This window comes from Serinus canaria, chromosome 8, assembly GCF_022539315.1.
Source record: "Serinus canaria isolate serCan28SL12 chromosome 8, serCan2020, whole genome shotgun sequence".
Lineage (NCBI taxonomy): Eukaryota > Metazoa > Chordata > Aves > Passeriformes > Fringillidae > Serinus > Serinus canaria.
In genome coordinates this window covers 28,710,012-28,728,925 of record NC_066322.1, presented here as the reverse complement: position 1 = coordinate 28,728,925, position 18,914 = coordinate 28,710,012, and the positions used below count along the sequence as shown (strand labels likewise).

Below are 18,914 nucleotides of genomic sequence, written 5' to 3'. Positions count from 1 at the left end.
GTGGGAAAGGGCAGGAGAAATCCAAACAGCCACCCCTGGTGCAGCAGGCTCTGCAGAAAGGGAAAATCCCTCGTGTCCAGGCAATAACTGGGTTGGCACAGCCTGGCACAAAAAGATGCTTCAAGTGTGATCTTGATTAGCTCATGTGCTCCAGGCTGTGTTTGAAGGGAGCTGTGGGTAATCTTCCTTTGATTGCCTTAAAATCCAGCTGTGGGGGAAAGCCTGGCATGTGAGCAGATATATTAATGGGTTAGGGGCAGCCTTGTCTCCAAAGCTGGTGTTTGATTAAAAGGGAGCACAACCAACAGGCACTTCAAAAAGCTGCTGCTATTTTTGGCTGCTTCATTTGGAGCAGTTCCTGATGCCTGGATGTGCCCAGCAAACCCTTCGGGACCGATCCTTGCTATATCATTATTCACATTTTAAGGATGTGTGAGTACAGAGAAAAGAGACTCACTTCCTCCTGAGAGGCTCAGATCAAAAGTCAAAATGTTTGCTATGAATGCATAAGACAGAAATTCAGCTTCTGAGGGTTTCAATCTCAATTTGTAAGAGCCCCGTGGCCTTAAGAGGAGGCCTCCCTACCCTACAGAGCTGGGAAATGGTGTTTAGGTAACTACAAAGCAGATTCAGCAAGCAGGCTTTAGGCAAAAAAGTCAGAAAACAATGTCTAGGGGGAATAAATTATTTTCTTCCCCCTTTCTAATTCATTATAATCTTTTTTTTCCCCCCTATACTGTTAATAACGATGTGAAAACCATTTCCCTGCACAATGTTGTTCTGACCTTGTTTTCAGCTGGGTAATTGTGCAGTGAGTGGATAAATGCTTTCTCAGCTGAGAACAAGAGGAACCATTGGGCATCAAGCTCCTGACCTAAATTTACATTCAGGGCAGCTGGAGGAGCAAAGGACTGATGCCTGCTCCCCTTATCAGCCTGAGGGACACCCTGTAAGTGGCATCTTCCTCAGGGACACCCCAATGGCACAGGGAGAGGCTGTTTGTCCCAAAGTAACCCAAGGAAGGTGTCCCTGCCCATGCCAGGAGGCTGGAATGAGATGATATTCAAGGTCCCTTCCAAACCAAACCATTCCATGATTCCAATGGAAAACACAAAACCTGCTGCCCATCAGCTCCTCCTGCCCAAACCATTCCATGATTCCAATATAAAACACAACACCTGCTGCCCATCAGCTCCCCCTGCCCAAACCATTCCATGATTCCAATATAAAACACAACACCTGCTGTCCATCAGCTCCTCCTGCCCAAACCATTCCATGATTCCAATATAAAACACAACACCTGCTGTCCATCAGCTCCTCCTGCCCAAACCATTCCATGATTCCATGAAAAAACCCGAAACCTGCTACCCATCAGCTCCTCCTGCCTTGCTGATGCTTAGTGGCCAAAACTGAGCCATGCCCCCTGTTCCCAATTTTTTTATTCCCCAGGAGGGAAGGGTGTCTGGAGGGAAATTCAGCTTCAATATTTCACAGTGTTTGGAAGCACAGGATCTTTAAGAAAAACAAACAGAAAACCAAACCACGTCTTGTCCTTCCTTCTGTGCCAATGCCTTTAGAAGAGTTCTCTTACTTCACGTGAAATCCAGTTCTTTCCTCTGTAACATTTTCTTGGAATGCACCAGAAACAGCAGCTGCCTTGCTCCTGAGCCCAAATCAGAACATAACTTGAAGTTTTCCAGGCTCCTGAGTTACCCCTGGGTTTGTTTTGGCTGCAGCACCCCAGCTCCCAAGCCCTTGTGGCTGTGTCGGGAGGGGAGGAAAGGAAAGGTGCTCACTTTGCCTCTGTTCCAGTCACAGCAGGCACAGGGACAGGGTAATTTTGGGACTGTGCTGAGGAAGGTGCTGCCTCCAATGCAGGAAAACAGTTGGTCCACAAAAAACCTGAGGGCAGGAATGGCCTCATCAGCCCAGCAAGGAGGCTCAGGTGCAGGTAATCCAGATTTAAAGGTGGGAATGGTTAAAGCCTCCTCTCCTGATGGAAGCACCTCCTGGGGAGCTGGGGAATGGCACCAAGGGCTAAATGAAGGACCACAGGAGCAAAGTGACACATTTCTACTGCCTGGGTTATTTTCCTGAATGACTGGGTTTGTGCCAAAGGAGGATGAGCGGCATTTTCTCATTTCTCTCTCATAGGGGGAATGGGAAAGGCTCTTCTTCCACAAAGCTCCCTTTTAAATTAAGTTTGCTGGGGATTTGTTTTCTGTAGGATTTCTGTATCCTGTAGAACTTGTGAGGTAGAGGAGGCTGGGAAATGCACAAACATCTGCAGTGACCCCATAACCCTCCCTATGGACACCCACAAGCCCAGGCCCCTTCCCATCCCAAAAGAATCCCATTCAAGCCAGAGCTGGACCATCCCTCACCACAGAACCAAGCACTGCTGACAAATTCCCATTTTCTGGATAGCACACATGGATTGAAAGACCCCTGATCCCCCCCCCAAAAAAACCCCACAAATGAAAAGCCAAATCTACCCACTCTGAGTCAAAATCCTTTCAAATGGTGAAGACAACACACATACAAAAAGAGGCAGCAGAGGTCAGATTGAAGGTTTTGTTCCTTTTTTCTTTTTTTATTACAAAAAAAAAAAAAAAAAAAAAAGAAACCTATTGGGAAGAAGTCCAAATGCAACGGAATATAACTGGCACCATCCAAGATACCCAAGTGTAAAACCCCAGAACATCTGAGCCCCCCAGCAGCAGCTGGGAGTGCCAGGGCTGGCTGAGAGGGCCTGGTGGCCTCTCCCTTCCCTTCTCCTAGCCCCTCATCCTGGCTGGATAGCAGGCAGCCCGAGAGAGCCAGGACACAACAGTGGCATCAACGGTCTCTGTAAAACCATTCAGGCAGAGAAACTAAGAACATTACGAAGAAAAAAATCTAAAACTCCTTTTTTTTCTTTTTTTTTTTTTTTGTTTAACCTTTATCCAAAGCCCTGCTTTAGTGACATGCTAGCCCTGCTGGACAGGTGACACAGCCACAGCTCTGTCCAGAACGCTGTTGACCAGTCAACTCTTGGTTCAGGACACCTTCCTCCCACTCCGAGCGTGTCACGGCCACCTGAATTACAGTAAAAAATGCTTCTGCAGGCTTTCCTGCTCTGAGAACCCCCTCCTGCAAGCTCCACTCCGTGCTGGAACAAATCTCATCCCAGTCTCCCTCCGAGCTCACCCTCAGTCCCACCTGCATCCGACTGCATCCGCAAGAGCTCTGCCTGCTCCAGCTGGATGAGGCGTTGGAGCGTCATCTCTTCCAAGAAAAAAACACTTTCATATATAATTTTTTTTTTTGCTGTTTTTATATTTAAATAGAAAAATACTACTTCACTCTGTGTTATGAGCCAGAGATGGGTTGACTTCCAGTGACAGAACCCAGAGTTCTCCTCAATGCCAGAAGATTCCCAGAAACCTCAGAGTGGCCGGAGGGCGACGATGTCCCCGTCACATCCCCGCACAGGCAGGAGCACATGCACAGCTCTCGCCACCACAGTTCCCATCTTCCCTTCTCCACAGAGAGGCACCAACCTCAGACAGCCATCAGTCTGCAGAGAGCCAGCAGCAGGGCTGGCCCCCCAAATCTGGCTCTGCTTTAAGCTTTCTCCTCTCCTACATGTTTTCTGTGAGTGCAGTCTGTCCCTGGAAGCCACCGGATCCCATCGGACGTACACATGAATTAGACAAAAAAAAATAAAACAAGTGGTTAAAAGTTCTCTAACACCCCGTCCTCCTCTCCTCTTCCAAAGAGTCAACGACAAACAGACACAGATAAAACTAAACCTGCCCTCCTCCCCCACCTCAAGACAACAAGAGTTACTGAGACACGAAACATGTTATCTTGTACCCTCGGGATTACAGCTAGAAGGGAACTTTAGGGGCGCGGGGAGCGCGGAGAGGGGGGGAGGCGGCGGCGGCCGCAGGGCGCAGTCTGCTCAGTTCTTGTACTCAAAAGGCTCATCCCCGGTTTCGTTGAGGAGACACGTGCGGACCAGCGCCTCCGTCACGGCGTAGGGGTCGCAGTTGGCCGAGGGCCGGCGGTCCTCGAAGTAGCCCTTCTTCTCGTGGCCCACGTTGCGCGGGATGCGGATGCTGGCGCCGCGATTGGCCACGCCGGCCGAGAACTCGTTGATGTTGGAGGTCTCGTGGAAGCCCGTCAGGCGCCGGGCATTGTCCAGCCCCCCCTTGGGGTCGTAGGCGCGGATGTGGTACTGGTGGCGCTTGCTCAGCTTCTCGATGGCCTCCTCGATGTGCCTGCAGAGACAGGGAGGGACAGGGGTGGCACAGTGAGGGATGGGACGAGCTGAGCGCCTCTGGGGCCGAACGCCTCTGTCATGTCAAAGTGACAACGAGATTAATCAGAGTCCCCAAGGCACTTTGTGATGATGCCTTGTGCCCCACAGCCCGCTTGGCTGTTGATCCCAACACGGGGCTTCTCTCCACTCTTGTTGCTGACCCAGAAAAGTCCTCGTGGCCAAATCCCACAGGCTCCCTAGGGAGTGTCATTACTGTGAGACACCACCAGTTAAACTTCCCACTTCCACCTGCTTTTGGAGGGGAGCGCTCTTAACACTGGGGTTTCTATTCATGAAGCTCACAGAGTCCCGTTATCCCAGGGCAGCACTAAGATTAAGGCAAGAAACCAGAGCTGCCAGGATGGATCCCTCCACACAGCTCCAGTGACACAGTGTCCCTGACTGCACAACAGTCACGTGCAGGAACTCACAGTTTGCATTTTTAGGATGTTCATCTCTTAAGAAAACATGGCAGCCTTGCCCAGACAAAGCAAATGGTCTTTCTCTTTCATCATGGCTATAAAAATATCATTTAAAAAGCCCTGTGATGAGTTGGTTTGTTTGTTTGTTCCCAGCACTGGGAGGTCAGGAGCTGGACAGGCTGTTAGAGATAGCTGCATCCTGTGCTGGTGAAGCTGTACTGCTGGCTGAATTGCCCACCAAGCATCAAGATGAGATTGTGTCATTCTGAGAAAAAATACATACTAAGAACAAAAGAAACCACAAAAACAAAATGACCAAAAAAAAAACCCTATCCAGAAGACTCAGATGTCGTGCCAAGCACCAAACTCCCGTGTCATCCAAAATCCTGCTGCCCAGTAAACAACCCAAACACTTACTTGAGACCTCCTTCTTCCCTCATGCTCTTGGTGCTGAAGTTGGTGTGGCAGCCAGCACCGTTCCAGTTCCCAGGGATGGGTTTAGGATCGAAGGACACCACGACCCCGAAGTCCTCGCACACCCGGTGCAGGATGAAGCGCGCGATCCAGAGGTGATCGCCCATCTCAATCCCCTCGCATGGTCCCACCTGGAACTCCCACTGCAAGGAGGAGGCGTCAGGGGCTCAGCGGGGTGGAGGCAGGCACCTCCCACCCCCTGATGCTGGGCACAGCCACACAGCTCAGAGCAGGCAGACACAGCTCCCCCTGCCTGGGGTTCTTCCACGCTGCTCTCTCACTCCATGAAGCATCTTAGAATGATTTACCTGGGCTGGCATCACTTCTGCGTTGGTTCCTCCGATTTTGACGCCGGCATAAAGGCACGCTCGGTAGTGGGCCTCCACAATGTCCCTGCCATAGGCTTTGTCTGCCCCCACACCGCAGTAATACGGACCTGCAACAGCACAGGGCAACGTCAGCCTCCACAGGGAGAAAAGCTGACATCCAGTGAAGACCCAGCACGCACAGAGAACTCTTCAAAAGCCCCAGGGTGTTTTTTTATGGAAGAACTAGCAGGGTAGAACACTGACAGAGAGCAAGTTCACCCCAAGTTTAAGTCTGCCCCTGAATTTAAGTCCCCTGCAGACCAACAAAGCCAGCAGCAAATCTGGACGTGGCCAACCCCCATCTCAGCCTTTCTGTGACAGATTTAATCTTGTGGTTGGTTTTTGCCAATATTCCACTTTCTACCATCCATAGTTCTAGGAGCACCTTGGAGCTCTCAACGCGCCTGAAGCTGTGCCACACAGATTTCAGTTCAAACACTCCTGACTTGGTCCAGGCTCCCAAAAGATTACCTTGGGGTCCGGGGAAGCCATTGGAAGGCCAGCCAAACGGATGTCCGTCTGTCCCCAGGAGAGTGTACTCCTGCTCCATCCCAAACCAGGGGTGCTGGTTGGACACCATGTCCATAATCCTCCTGCAGGTGTGCCGGAGATTTGACTCTGGAAGGGAAAAGCAACACGAGGCTCATGAGCGCTGCCACCTCCACTCCCCACTTCCACTGATTCTACACTTTGAGTCCCAGCCGCGACGAAGAATCCCAAGCCCAGCCCTTTGTCCATCACCAGCACTTCGTTTGCCCTCTACTTTGACGTTCTTTCTGTGTCATGCTAAGGGCACAGACAGCATTTGGGCAGGTCTCCCATTCCCCTTCCCAGGAACACCACCTCCACCAGGAGAAGGGAGAAGGTTTGTTCATTCACCTGCAGACTGGCGGTTGTATTTGAAGACCTCACAGAGAACGAGTTTGTTGGGGTCCTTGCGGAAAGGGTCCCGAAACATGGCAGCAGGTCGCAGGTACATGTCACTGTTGGAGCCTTCGGACTGGTAGGTGCTGGAGCCATCGAAATTCCACTCAGGGAGATCTGGAGCAAAGAGAGGAACCAGCCACAGTGACCCATGGGCTCCCTGCCACCCTCCAGGAAGGCAGAGGTTAAGATGCTCACAGAGAATAGGTTTAGTCCCAGCTCAGCTGATTTTGTTCCAAATGGGGGAAGCAGAAGAAAAAAAAAAACCCATAAAAAAACCCCTAAAACAAGCAAAAAAAAAAAACCAAAAAATCAGAGGAGTGCAATTCCCCGGCCACCCTGGAAAATAACAAGTTGCTGGGCTGCTGGCCAAGCCTGAGTGAACAGAGTAGCACTGAGGATATTTCCCATGTCACAACAACCACAGGGATGAGCAAAGCACCCGGTCCCCTCAGCTGGGAGAGGGCTCTTCCAGCTGTGGGAATGAGGGGAGCTATGGAATACCCTCAATCACACTGCAAGGCCTTAAGAAGGTGGGAAGGCAAATCATAGAGAGGTGGAATCTCACATTGAAGGGGAGTGTGCCCCTTGCCCACCCCTCCATCCTGAGCACTGCCCTCCTCCAGGTCAATGCCCAGAACTCCACCTCGGCAATGTTATCTCCTCCACAGCCCAGGGGGAAAGAGGGAGGATGGGAAGCACAAAGATTTCCAGGCAGCTGTGCCAACCACTCCCTCAGAGAGAAAAGGGGAAAGGAGAGAGGGGAAAAGAAAAAAAAAAAAAAAAAAAAGAAAGAAAAGAAAAAAGATAATTCTGCTCAGTCACACACAGTATTTTCATTTCATAACTGTCTCCAGCCAGCTCCATGGCAACCTGGGGAAAATCCTAATGCTATTATTGTGTAAGCTGGGACTGTTTGTTCTGAGGGACACAAGCTCTTAATTACACCGGATAGCTCCATTCTTTCCCCTGCACTTTCTTCTGCCAAACTACTTCCGGCCAAAACGAGTACTCAAGAGTCAATGGGCAGCCCAGCCCCTGCCAACAGCCCCCAGCCCCTGCCAGCAGCCCCTCCACGGCAGGGACAGCACCAAGGACCAGCTCCCAGCCCCAGGCATCTCCCTGGAACTCCACATCTGGAGAGCTGGGAACGTTCCCCTGAGTATCTGGGGAAAGAGGTAACTGGGAGGGTGCAAGGTGGAACGTCCTCCCTAAAAACCATCCTTCTGGCACGGGAAGAGAGAAATGGCATCCTTCCTCCACCCAGAGTGGGGCCACGAGTGCTGCACCTGCCCTCTCACCTTCCAGGCTCTTGGGCTCGTGGTCCAGCGTGCGGGTTTTGCAGCGGAGGTGCTCCCCCGTGCCGTCGATCCAGATGTACATGGCCTGCACCTTCTCCCCCTGCGGCAGCTTCATGTACATGTGCTTGATGGCTTTGCTCAGGTGGGAGCTCGCTGAGGTGGCCATGGCTGCAGTCCTGACGAGGGGGTTCCTGCAGGGGGGAATCACAAACAGCCCCAGCTGTGAGCCCTTTCCTGCGTGCCCACATTTTTCAGCACCCCCCTTCCCCACCCAAGGCCAGGGAGGAGCAGGAGACAGCTCGGCCGCAGGGCTGGCTGCCATCTCCAGCGGTTCCTTGTCATTCCTCAGGGAGAACACACAGCAGCTCTGGCTAGCCTTGCTCCAGAAACCCTTCAAAACACCAAACTCCTGCTAATAAACCACAGCACCAGACTTCCAAAGGGCTCCTTAGCCCCACGTGAACTTTTCACCCCCACACTCTGCTCAAGAGCAAGGCTAATACAAGGAAAGCTTAGCTGGGGCTTTCTTAATAAATCTGAATCATCGAGGAGGGCTTATCTGCCCCAGCTGCCTTCTCAGCCCGGCTGAGGTCATCCAAGCCCGGTCCCAGGGCAGCAGGAAAAGCAACAGGCGGCATACAGGAGCCCTGAGCACCCGGGGCAGCAGTGGGGAGTGGGACGGGCCGGGCTGGCTCTAGAACCAGTGAGTGGGAGCCGGGTTGGCTCTAGAACCAGTGAGTGGGAGCTGCAGCATCCCCAGAGCCCTGCGGGCCGGCTCCACACACCAGCCGGCCCACTCGTGTCCGGCCCACGGCACCGGCTGTTTTCCAGGGAGCTTGGGAATGCCGGCAGTTTGGGAATGCGGACTGACTGGGGAAGTGGCTCCAACACCCATCCCCTTGTCCCGCGGGATGAGCCGTCCCCAGCCCACCCCGCCGCGGCTCCCACCGCCCCGCTGCCCTGCCAGAAGCATCTCCCACGCGTGCATCTCCAGGCAGCAGCCGAGGAGCCTCGTGGAGGTTAAAAAAAAAAAAACAACAAACCCACAAAAACTGCAAAGGGAATGTTTTCAACAGAAAACTCAAGCTGCCACTTCCTCCCTCCCTCCCCCCCCCCCATCCTCCCCTTCCCCCAAAGGAAGAATTTTCCCTTGGAAGATCTCCGCGGGGCTGCCTCCCCGGCCCTGCCGTGCCGTGCCCGGGGGGCTGCGGCGGGCAGCGGCATCCCCGTGTCCGCAGCGGTGTCCCCGTGTCCCCCCGGGCCGGTACCTGCGCTCGGCGGCGGCTGCGGGCGGGCGCGGGGCTCCCACGCTCGGCTCCCGGGGCCGCGCCCGCCGCCCCTTTATGGCGGAGCAGCGCCGGCCCCGCCGCACGGATTGGGCAGCGGGGCGGGACGGGAGGGACACGGCAGGGGGGACAGGGCCACCACCCCGCCTCCCTCCTCCTCCTCCTCCTCCGCCCCGGCCGCCCCCGGCGAAGGGGCACTGGGGTGGGTGCGGAAAAGTGAGGGAAAAAAAAGAGGGCAGAAAGCGGAGAGGTTCGGGGGGGTTGGGGTCTTTTTAACAGCGCTCCCGGCTGGAAAAACAACCCCTCGTCCCTGGGCAGGCGGGAGCGGATCCAGGGCTTTCGACAGCGTTTACATTAGGCTGCCTTGGCAGAGCTGGCAGGGATGGAAACCGGCCGCCCTGGGAAAACAGAGGGAGAGAGGGAGGCACCGGAGCGCCACCGATCCCCTTTGGCTTGGTGCCCACTCTTGGGAGGGGGACAAAAGCCTCGGTGCCCCCTTGTCCTCCTTGGAGCAGGTCACAGCCTCCAGCAGCCGGATCTGCAGAGCCTCGCTGCAAGGATCGCTCGCTGTCACTCGAGGGGGGAGACATCCCCCAGCCCCACCATGGGAGCGCCCAGCAAACCGCAGGCAGTGCCCTGTGTTTTTCCACAATGTCCGGGTCTCCACCCCACCGGGTCGCTTGTCCCATCTCCTGCAGTTCCAGGATCCAAGGGGCGGGAGAGCCACGGCAGCACGAGCAGACGGAGCTGGCACCTGTGTGTGCACACAGCAGGGCACACGCAGGTCTCAGGGCGAGCACACGCCACCCGCACGCCTGCCACGGAGCCACAGGATCCTGCTGTGCCCCGTGCCAGCCTCAGGAGATGGCACCAGAGCTGCCATTCCTCGAGAAGCTGGGGCCTCCCTGCCATCCCAGCCACTCTGCTCCGGACACGGCCACTGGACAGCCAGAATCCGGAGGGAAAGTGGCCAGGGAGAGCCGGATTCTCAGGGGGAGGAGGTGGAAGTGCTGGCCAAAACCAGGCTTTGATTTATGGCCCATCTCAAGAGCCAGATCCCCACCCTCCCTGCGGGGACAGCTTGGCTCAGTCCTCAGCAGCACCTTGGAGCAGCCATGGGTGTGTGGCAATCCCCCGAGGCTGTCCAGAACGAGGTGAAATTCGGGTGCTTTTCTCCTCCTGGAATTGCTTGGGCAAGCAGAGGCACCGAGCATTGCAACAGCCTCCCCTCACAGCCCAGAAGTGCCTCCTGCCAGCACCAGCCCTGCTCCTGCACCCTGAGCACGGAGAAACTGCTCCGACACACAAACAAACCACCAAGCGTGGTGTTTTACCCTCGGAAATGAGCTCAGCAACTCACGTTCAGCCCAAGTTCAGCTGTGGTCACCCAAATCTAACAGCTCAGCTGGAGGAAAAGGAAGCAGAGCAGGAGCCCAGAATAGCTCCCATAAAGGGGAGGTCAAGCCACAGGCAACGTAAAGCAGTGTCCAGCCCTCTTCCCCAGGTTTGTTGAGGGTTTCTTTAATCGGACAGCTCTGATAGCTCCAAGTTCTTGGAATTACGGTTGCTACCTGCTAATTTCCCAGTAACTCCGTCCACCTTTGGCTTCAAACACACGCAGATGTTTACAAGAGGAGGCCCCCTGAGCACTGGGGTCACCCCCGTGCCCTGCAAGCCTCGGGGCTGGGCGGCTCCAGCCAAGCCCGAGGGCAGCTGGACAATGCAAACATCATCTCTCCATCCCAAAAATCCAAACCGGGCAGCAACCCCCAGCCTGGCACAGACCCCCAGGGTGGGCAGGGCTGTGGTGTTGGGGGTGGCAGGATAGAGCTGCCAGCCCCGGGAGGGTTTGCCTGGCTCATGCCCAAGCCCCGGTGCCGGAGAGAAGTCGCGGACCCAGCGCCCTCTCCCGGGAAGCGTTCCCGGGGCTCACCCTGCTTGTTTACCACCTTCCTCCCTTCCCCTCCTCCCCTTCCAGCCTGCCTTTTTTTATTATTATTATTTTTCAAATAATTTTCTTTTTAAAAATTATTTTTATATTTTTTAAAATTGAATTTAGGTTTTTTTTAAATTATTTTTTGGGAAAGCCTGCTAGGCTGTGCTTTTTTAAAATTTAATTTAATTTCTTTTTTTAAAATTATTTTTTGGGGTAAGCCTGCTAGGGCTGTGCTTTGGCCCAGCTGCGTGCCCCAGTGACCCCTGGTGTCGCTGAATAATTTTTAAATTATTTTTTTGGGAAAGCCTGCTCAGGCTGTGCTTTTCAAAATTTAATTGGCCCAGCTTTGGCCCAGCTGCGTGCTCCAGTGACCCCCGATGTCGCTAAATAATTTTTAAATTATTTTTTTGGGAAAGCCTGCTTGGGCTGTGGTTTTTAAAAATTTAATTCAGTTTCTTTTTTTCAATTTTTTTCTTTTTTTAAATTATTTTTTTTTGGAAAAGCCTGCTCGGGCTGCGCTTTGTCCCAGCTGCGTGCTCCAGTGACTCCTGGTGTCACCAACAAAACCCTCCTGGGGGGGCAGCTGGGGAGGGCTCGGTGCCAACCCGGGGGGGGTGAAATCCACCTTCAAAGGGCCACATGCACAGCCAGAGGGTGAGACAATGTCCCCTTCCAGGGGTGAGTCCCAACTGGCACAAGTTTTTCCTTCTTCCTGCTGTTAATTGGTGGGAACACCTTTATTGGCTTTACTGGCCCGGCTGGCGCTTCCCGCCGGCACAGTTTGATATCCTGAGAGAAGTGCCAAGGGTGGGAAGTGGCTGCTGAGTTAGGAGGGTTGGGCAGGCTGGACTTTGCAGCCTCCTGCCTCCAAGGCAAACCCTCAGGGACAGGGCACAGCCGTGTCCCTGCTGCTCTCCATGAAGGTGTGGGGAGCAGGAGGAGTTTCTCTCAGCTAGCACCAGGCATTCCTCCCCTTTTCCAGCTCCAGCCAGCAGTAAAGGATCAAGGCTTCCCTCTGCACTGTGCCTTGCTGGGGCTGCTGTCACCCATCCCTTGTCCGTGTGTCCCCCTCCATCCCTGTCTTCCATTTGGGAATGCCTTAAAATGCAGAAATGTCACACCATTGGGGGGTAGGGGGGAGGGTGGGGAGAGGAGGGTGGCAGCTTGAGGGTTAAATAGGATATGAAATTTCCCTGTGGCTCAGGCCCTGGGGCAGTGGCTGATGGCTTTTGGGGACTTTCCCAGCACTGTGATCCTCACCCCAGATCCTGGGATCTCAAGCCCAACAGATTGCAGACCCAGACTGCTAAGTCCAGGTACCCACTGGTTTTTCACCAGCACTAAAGAAAAATTCTGAAGTAGAAAGGAATGTTGTTATTTTGATTTTTTTTTTTTTTTTCCAACAGAGATGTCACACAGGGAGGAGGAATTGCCCATTCTGTTGTGATCCCAGGTCCCAGGAGGAGGCTGGACACACCCAAAATGCCCCAGCCTCCAGCAGTGGCACAGCTGGGAGGGAGGAGGGATGGCCATAGCATCATGGAATCACAGAATGCTTTGGTTTGGTTTGGAAGGGGCCTGAAGGTCATCAAGTCCAACCCCCTGCATTGAGCAGGAGCATCTTCAGCATCTCTCCTTTCCCCACACTCAACACACTCCTAAACTGAGCTAAATAAGGTGCCTGTGCTCAGCTGGGGCTGGGCTCTGTCTCCAGCAGCACTGACACAACCAGAGCTCACAGCCTGGAGCTGCACCAAGGGAAATACAGGTTGGATAGCAGGGAAAAGCTTTTACAGAAATGGTGATAAAGTTCTGGAATGGCTGCCCAGGGAGGTGGTGGAGTCCCCATCCCTGGGGGTGTTTAACCAAGCCTGGATGTGGCACTGGGTGCCAGGGCTGAGTTGAGGTGTTGGGGCTGGCTTGGACTCGATGAGCTTGGAGGTCTCTTCCAACCCAGTGATTCTGGGAATTCTGTGACTTTCAGATGCATCCTGGGAAGTGCTTTAAGCTGGGAGGCCCTGCATGAGCAACTGAACTGCGCCCAAGTGACCTCAGCCACGGGCTGCCTGTCCTGATATTGCATCACCTCCACCCCTGCGCACAGCTGCCTCTGCCTGGACCTATGCCAGCAGCTCCTGGTGGCCTCCTGAGCTGCTCCCAGCCTGGCTCACCTGGACATGCAGCACCTTTCACCCAAGGCTGGTAAAACCAACCAGCCACCCGAGGCAGCACTTAGCTGAGAAGGGGAGGTCCCCGTGGGCTGTGGGGGAAGGGGCCCTGGGGGCACTGACCTTGTGCAAGCAGCAGTGGCCGAGCAGTGTCCCCCGGAGCGCTGCAGGATGCTGACGAAACCCCCCAGGGCAGGCAGGCAGCAGCTGCTGGCCCTGGCTGTGAGCAAACATTGCACGCTCCGCAGCAGCCCCATGCTCCCTCTGAAGGTGCTGCCAGGGTCAAGGGTGGCCGTGGGCTGGTGGCCAGAGGGCTTTCAGCCTTTCCAGAGCAGATCACCTGGGCTGCACTAAAGAGGGTGGTTTAGGAAAGCAAATTAATCAGTGCAAACTTGTAGAGGCACACACAGAGTGAAATGAAAAAAAAAACCCCTCCCTCCCCATTCAGCTCCCTGGACCATGCACAGAGGGAAGAGGGACCTTGGGCTTTCAGCCTTTCCAGAGAAGATCACCTGGGCCAGTTTGGAAAAGCAAATTCATCAGTGCAAATGTGCAGAGGCACACTCAGAGTGAAATTAAAAAAAACCCCTCCCTCCCCATTCAGCTCCCTGGACCATGCACAGAGGGAAGAGGGACATTGGGGCACGGCCCCCAGGACAGCCCAGGTGCTGGCACCAGTTTCTTTCTTCAGTTAGGTAAAAAGACACCTCATAGGACTTTGGGGAACCTAAGGATAGCTAACTGGACAGGAGCCAAAAAGTCTTGCCTAAGCAGTGCACTAGAAAAAGAAGGGCACAAAGGAACTGATTGCTTTTGTGGGGTGTTTTGCCAGGAGCAAGAACTTCTTGCACCTGGCTCGGGTTTCCTCTGTTTAGAGTTTTGTTATTTTGCCTTTTATTAAAACTTTTCTGTTTCCAACACTAAAAAAAAAAAAAAAAAACCAAACCCAAACAAAACACTTCTAAGCTTTTTTCCTTTTTAAAAAGACAAAAAATAGTAACAAGAAGCACATTCCTACAGCCACCTCCCTCCCCACCCCTCTCTGAGCCACCTGTCCCCATGCCCACCTGTGAAAAATGCGTATTTTATGATTGGCTTTTTGCAAATATTCAAATGAATATTATATGTGTCGTGTTAGAAAGTTATGCTGTATTAATTCTCTTAAGTAGTGTGTTAAATACAGTTTTAGGTTATAACATAAGGTTAAAATAGAAGCTATGCTATGTAGGATACTTTTTTTAAAGAGAGGACTCGCAGTGAGACAGCAGCCACAGGACACCTAATCCCAATTGTCCAAAATTTTTTATTACTCTAATTATATTGCTATTTTTATAACCATTTTATTACTATGAAACTTTTAAATTCTTTAAAAGCAAGTGATTGGCGTTTTTCATGGCACCGCTCGGCTTGGCACCCCTCCCAGGAGCCCCTGGCACTGCCCCATGCCCCAGCAGCCCCCTGCCCGGATCCAGGGGCACTCCCGGCAGGCAGCCCCTACCTGCTGTGCTCCAGAGCTTGCCCGGGGGCCAGCACCTTCCCCGAGCACGTGCTCGCCTTCAGCAGCAGCCAGGGGGGAAGCTGGAAGATGAGAACGGTCAGGGGCAGGCGGGATTTGAGACCCAGGAATTGCTTGGCTCAGTTCGTTCTGTACAAGGGTGGAGAATAGCCCAGGGAGTGCTCAGCACATGCCTTTCCCCGCTGCTGGAAATCGTGCAGGGTTGTTTTTGTTGGGATTTCCCCCCCCCCCCCCAAGTTTTCAGTTCACACTGTAAAAAGTGCTCCCAGCCAGGCTGGGGCTGGGTTAGCTGTGGCTGGCACGTTAATCCCAGCCTAACACGCCTCACATCTCCATAAATCAGAGGGCAGAAATCCTCAAACTGCTGCCTGAGTGGATGAGGTGGTGAATCTGGGCCTGACATTGTAAATTGTAAAAGAAAAAAAAATATTAAAAAAATTTAATATTAATTATAAAAAGTATAAATGGTTAATTCTAACGGCAAAGTGCTGCTGCCCATGTCCCTCCCTCATGGCTGAATTAGGTCCCTGTCCTGCCACAACACATACTTAACCCAGGCTGCTGAAGTCAACAGCCCCAGAGGCTGGGGTAAGGTTACACCAGTGGTTCTGCTTCAGCTGGAGGGGAGACAAGTGAAGGCAGAGCCTGCCACAGGGGCTGTCAGCTGTAAGGGACAGTCCCAGGCAAGGCAACCACAGACAGATGGCAACAGGCTCAAAAATACTCCCCAAGGAAACACCAGTGGTGTGCTTGCCGAGCAAACAGACCTTATCCACTCAGGGCACTGAGCATGGAAATCACATGTGAAAAATCACTGTAGTGTGCTCAAGAAAGGAACTCATATTTAAGGCTGACCTGGAATTCCTCAGCCTTGGGCAACTCCACTTTTAAGGTGCTGTGGGCCTAATGTCCTATACACTTTTTTTATGAAAAGAGTATGAGGCTGCACAGGGGGTAAAAAAATCCCAAATCTTCCCCCAGAAGTGGGGACATACTTATATACTTATAATTAATACTAATGTTAGAGGGGAGAGCAGGTTTGTGCACTCAGGCTGGAGTTCCCCAGATTTCTGGCTCTGCAGACCATCCCCCAGAGCCAGAAGCAATGCCAAGATATTTGGGGTGTGTGGGAAACACCCCCCACCCTCCTGATGGCACCCAAAGGGCCAGGCTGGGCTGCTGGGGGGGCTGTGAGTGCTCAGTGACCCCAGGCAGTGAGGCTGACATTGTGTTTGGGCAGCCTTGGACTTTGCCACGCTGGGGAGCAGTGCCAGCTGATGTTAGGCAAGGAGAAAAACCCCAGCCCATCCCCTCTGGGAACATGAGGCTCTGCCCCTCATCACCTCAGGGCAGCTCCCCACGTCAGGGTGGGTGATTTGGGCTGGGGCAGGGGGGCAGCAAAGCCCTCCTGACGTGTTTGATGTTGCAACCCTGCCCTTATCTTTTCATGGAGTCCAGCCACTCTGAGCTTCCTTCTAAATCTGGGCTCTGCTCCTGTGTCCACTGCTTTTTTTCAAACTTTTTTTGGTTTTTTTTTTTCCTAAATAGCCACCCAGCTCACGTGAGCTCCTCTTGTGAGGATACCATGTGCCCTGGGAAAACCTGGGAAGCTGCAGCCAGGAGAGGAGTGCTCCATCCTGCCAGACTTCTTGGGGTCTCCTCTTGGGGAGAAACTCTGTGGAAATGGCCCTGTGCCCTCCCACAGTGACCATGTTGGCCAATTCCTGCTCACACCCTTAGTTTTTTCCTGGCAGAAGCCATCACAGTCCCACTGAGGCCAGTCCAGAGCTGGATGAGCACCCAAGGAGCCACTCCAGCCTCTGAGCATCCTACTGGGCATCTGCTCAGCTGCCAATTGGAAAATGTGTTTGTTTTTTGGGTTTTTTTTTAAGTTTTGACTTTCTCTGGGGACTTTAGGTGTGAGACAGCCACCACTCCAGGTCATTCCTACCCCTCTCTCATCTCTTGTGCTGAGGTGCAAAAATCTTTATGGATCCATGATGGGAGCTGCTCCTCCTCTCCCAGGGTGTTCCATAACTCCTTCCCACAGCTCTGCCTGGGAAGGTGTTTGGTGGCTCACAGGTGCCCTTTCCCCACATCACCTGGGGTTTTGGCACAGCCACCAGCCCCACAATCAGCTCGCAGCTGTGCCTGTGCTGGCTGGCGCTGTCTGAGATGCTCAGCCCTGCTGCTGGGAGCAGCTCGGCATTCCTGGTTTGACAGCGCCACCTCGTGAGGTGGCCCCGCTGCTGGGGACACTGGGACACTGTCCTACCCCCTGCTCTGGCACAAAGATCAGAGCAGGATCAAACACCCACCTGGGAGCAGATTCCTCCTCCTGCCAGGGAAACAGCTCACTCCTGCTGCAGGACAGGGCTCCTTCTTTTTCTCTTCTTCCAGGGTCGCCAAGGTTGGGTGTCAGCCCCAGATCTGGTGAAAAAAGACAGCAGATAAGAAATGTGGGCTTGGTCTGTTTGGGGCAGACACAGTGGGGTCTCCTGTGAAATTCCCATCCCGAGCTGAGCAGATGGACTGACAGCTCCCACACCCGGTGCTGAGGTGCCCACCAGGAACCTGCTCTGAAGGAAAAAAGCTTGCCCCAGCAGGGAGAGGGGAAAGGTTTTGTGGCATTTACATTCTCTGAAAAAAATTCTTTTGTTTAAGATTTTTCTCTTCAGAAGCTAAAAAGCTTTAAAAAAACCCCAAAACCCGAAACAACAAAAAAACCCCAGCAATTCTTATTTCATTTGCTTCTCCTGTGTTGTGCTCATGTGTAGAAGGTGTTTGAAAATTGTTTACCCCCAAGTGATTATTTCATTAGTCTCCAGTGTGAGTTGTTTTAACTCATTGGCCAACCAGGGCCAAGCTGTGTCGAGACTCTAAAAAGAGTCACCAGTTTCCATTATTATCTTTTTAGCATTCAGTAAGTGTCCTTCCTATATTCTTTTAGTATTCTTTAATATAATATAGTACCATAAAGTAATAAATTAGCCTTCTAAACACATAGAATCAAATGCATCATTCCTGCCTTTCTCGGAGCAGTTTCCCAGCAAATACAACAGGGTTTCATCTCAGGACTGCCCGAGTGTGTCTGCAGGGCTGGCCATTTAAAAAGTGACATTTCACAGCATCACAGGATGGGTAAGGTCAGAAGGTGTCTCGGGTCTCTGCTGCTCTCAGTGACCCCCAGATGGGTCACAGAGTCTCTTTTCCCAGCCTGGCATTGATGAAGGAGTCAGAGCTCTTCAGCTCTCGGTCTCAAGGTTGTTTATTGTTCCTTATCTATAAAATCCTTTCTCCTGTCCAGCCGAGGTCGCTCAGCAGGACAGACAGAGGCACTCTGCCTGCCCCAGGGCACTGTTATCTCTTTATACTAAAAACTACCTGTACAATATTTACAATAACTTCCCAATCCCCATCACCTGTGTTAGACAGTGAGCTTCTGCTCTAAACCTATCCAAAAGTGCCACCATCACCCAGAAGGTGGAGGCCAAGAAGAAGAAGGAGAAAGGCTGGACATGCCCAGATTCCTCCATCTTGCCCCCTGAGCCCCCATTCTAAAAACCCCAAAAATCTATTTTTTCACCCTGTGATAAATTCACCATCATTCTACTTGAACTTTCATGGCTTGCAGATCTTCATCTAAGGTTGGTAACTTGCTCCACAGGTCATAATCAAAACCACAGGGTTTGGGCTGTGTGCCAGGGTCTCTGAGGCTCCTGGCAGGGGTCCTGGCTGCTCAGGACAGCCAGAGGGATGTCCTGGGTTCTGACAAGAAGGGACCACCTGGTCCAGCATCTCAGCTCAAGCAGGGTCCCCTGGGCCCAGTACTGAGGATTGTACCCAGATGGCTCTTAAATAATTTCTCCACTAAAGGAGACTCCACAACATCTCAGGGCAACCTGTTCCAGGGCTCAGTTACCATCACAGGGAAGAGGTTTTTCCTCATGTTCAGGCAGGAATTCCTCTGTTCCAATTTCTGCTCATCTCATTGCTCGGCACCACCGAGAACAGCCTGGCTTCCACCCTCTGCACATCCCCTCTTCAGGCACATACAGACATTGCTCAGATCCTCTCTCAGTGTTCTCCTCTGCAGGATAAGCAGGTCTGGAGGCAGCTGCTGAGAGCCCTGTAGCCCCCCAGGAGTCACCCCAACAAGCGTGTCACAATCAGGTTGGCACTTTGGAACGCAGCGCCGGAACACTGCACCACC

At 52.9% G+C, this 18,914-nt stretch overlaps 1 protein-coding gene across 1 annotated transcript; it reads right to left on the bottom strand.

Annotated features, from left to right (window-relative positions):
* Positions 1–2,565: 2,565 nt before the first annotated feature.
* On the bottom strand, positions 2,566–9,133 carry GLUL (glutamate-ammonia ligase). The gene is made up of 7 exons (XM_030226504.2): positions 9,064–9,133; positions 7,796–7,986; positions 6,450–6,611; positions 6,042–6,188; positions 5,511–5,638; positions 5,146–5,345; positions 2,566–4,265 (listed from the first exon to the last, which is right to left on the bottom strand). Exons 2-7 carry the CDS (start codon positions 7,959–7,961, stop codon positions 3,947–3,949), a joined length of 1,122 nt encoding a protein of 373 aa, XP_030082364.1. The 5' UTR covers positions 7,962–7,986; positions 9,064–9,133; the 3' UTR covers positions 2,566–3,946.
* Positions 9,134–18,914: the final 9,781 nt, after the last annotated feature.

Coding starts and splice junctions, on each gene's coding strand:
- GLUL (XM_030226504.2), bottom strand. CDS start 7,961: ATGGCCACCTCAGCGAGCTCCCACCTGAGCAAAGCCATCAAGCACATG. Junction 5,639..6,041: donor TGGCTTCCCCGGACCCCAAG/GTAATCTTTTGG, acceptor GTGCTGTTGCAG/GTCCGTATTACTGCGGTGTG. Junction 4,266..5,145: donor AGGGAAGAAGGAGGTCTCAA/GTAAGTGTTTGG, acceptor CTGTCTCTGCAG/GCACATCGAGGAGGCCATCG.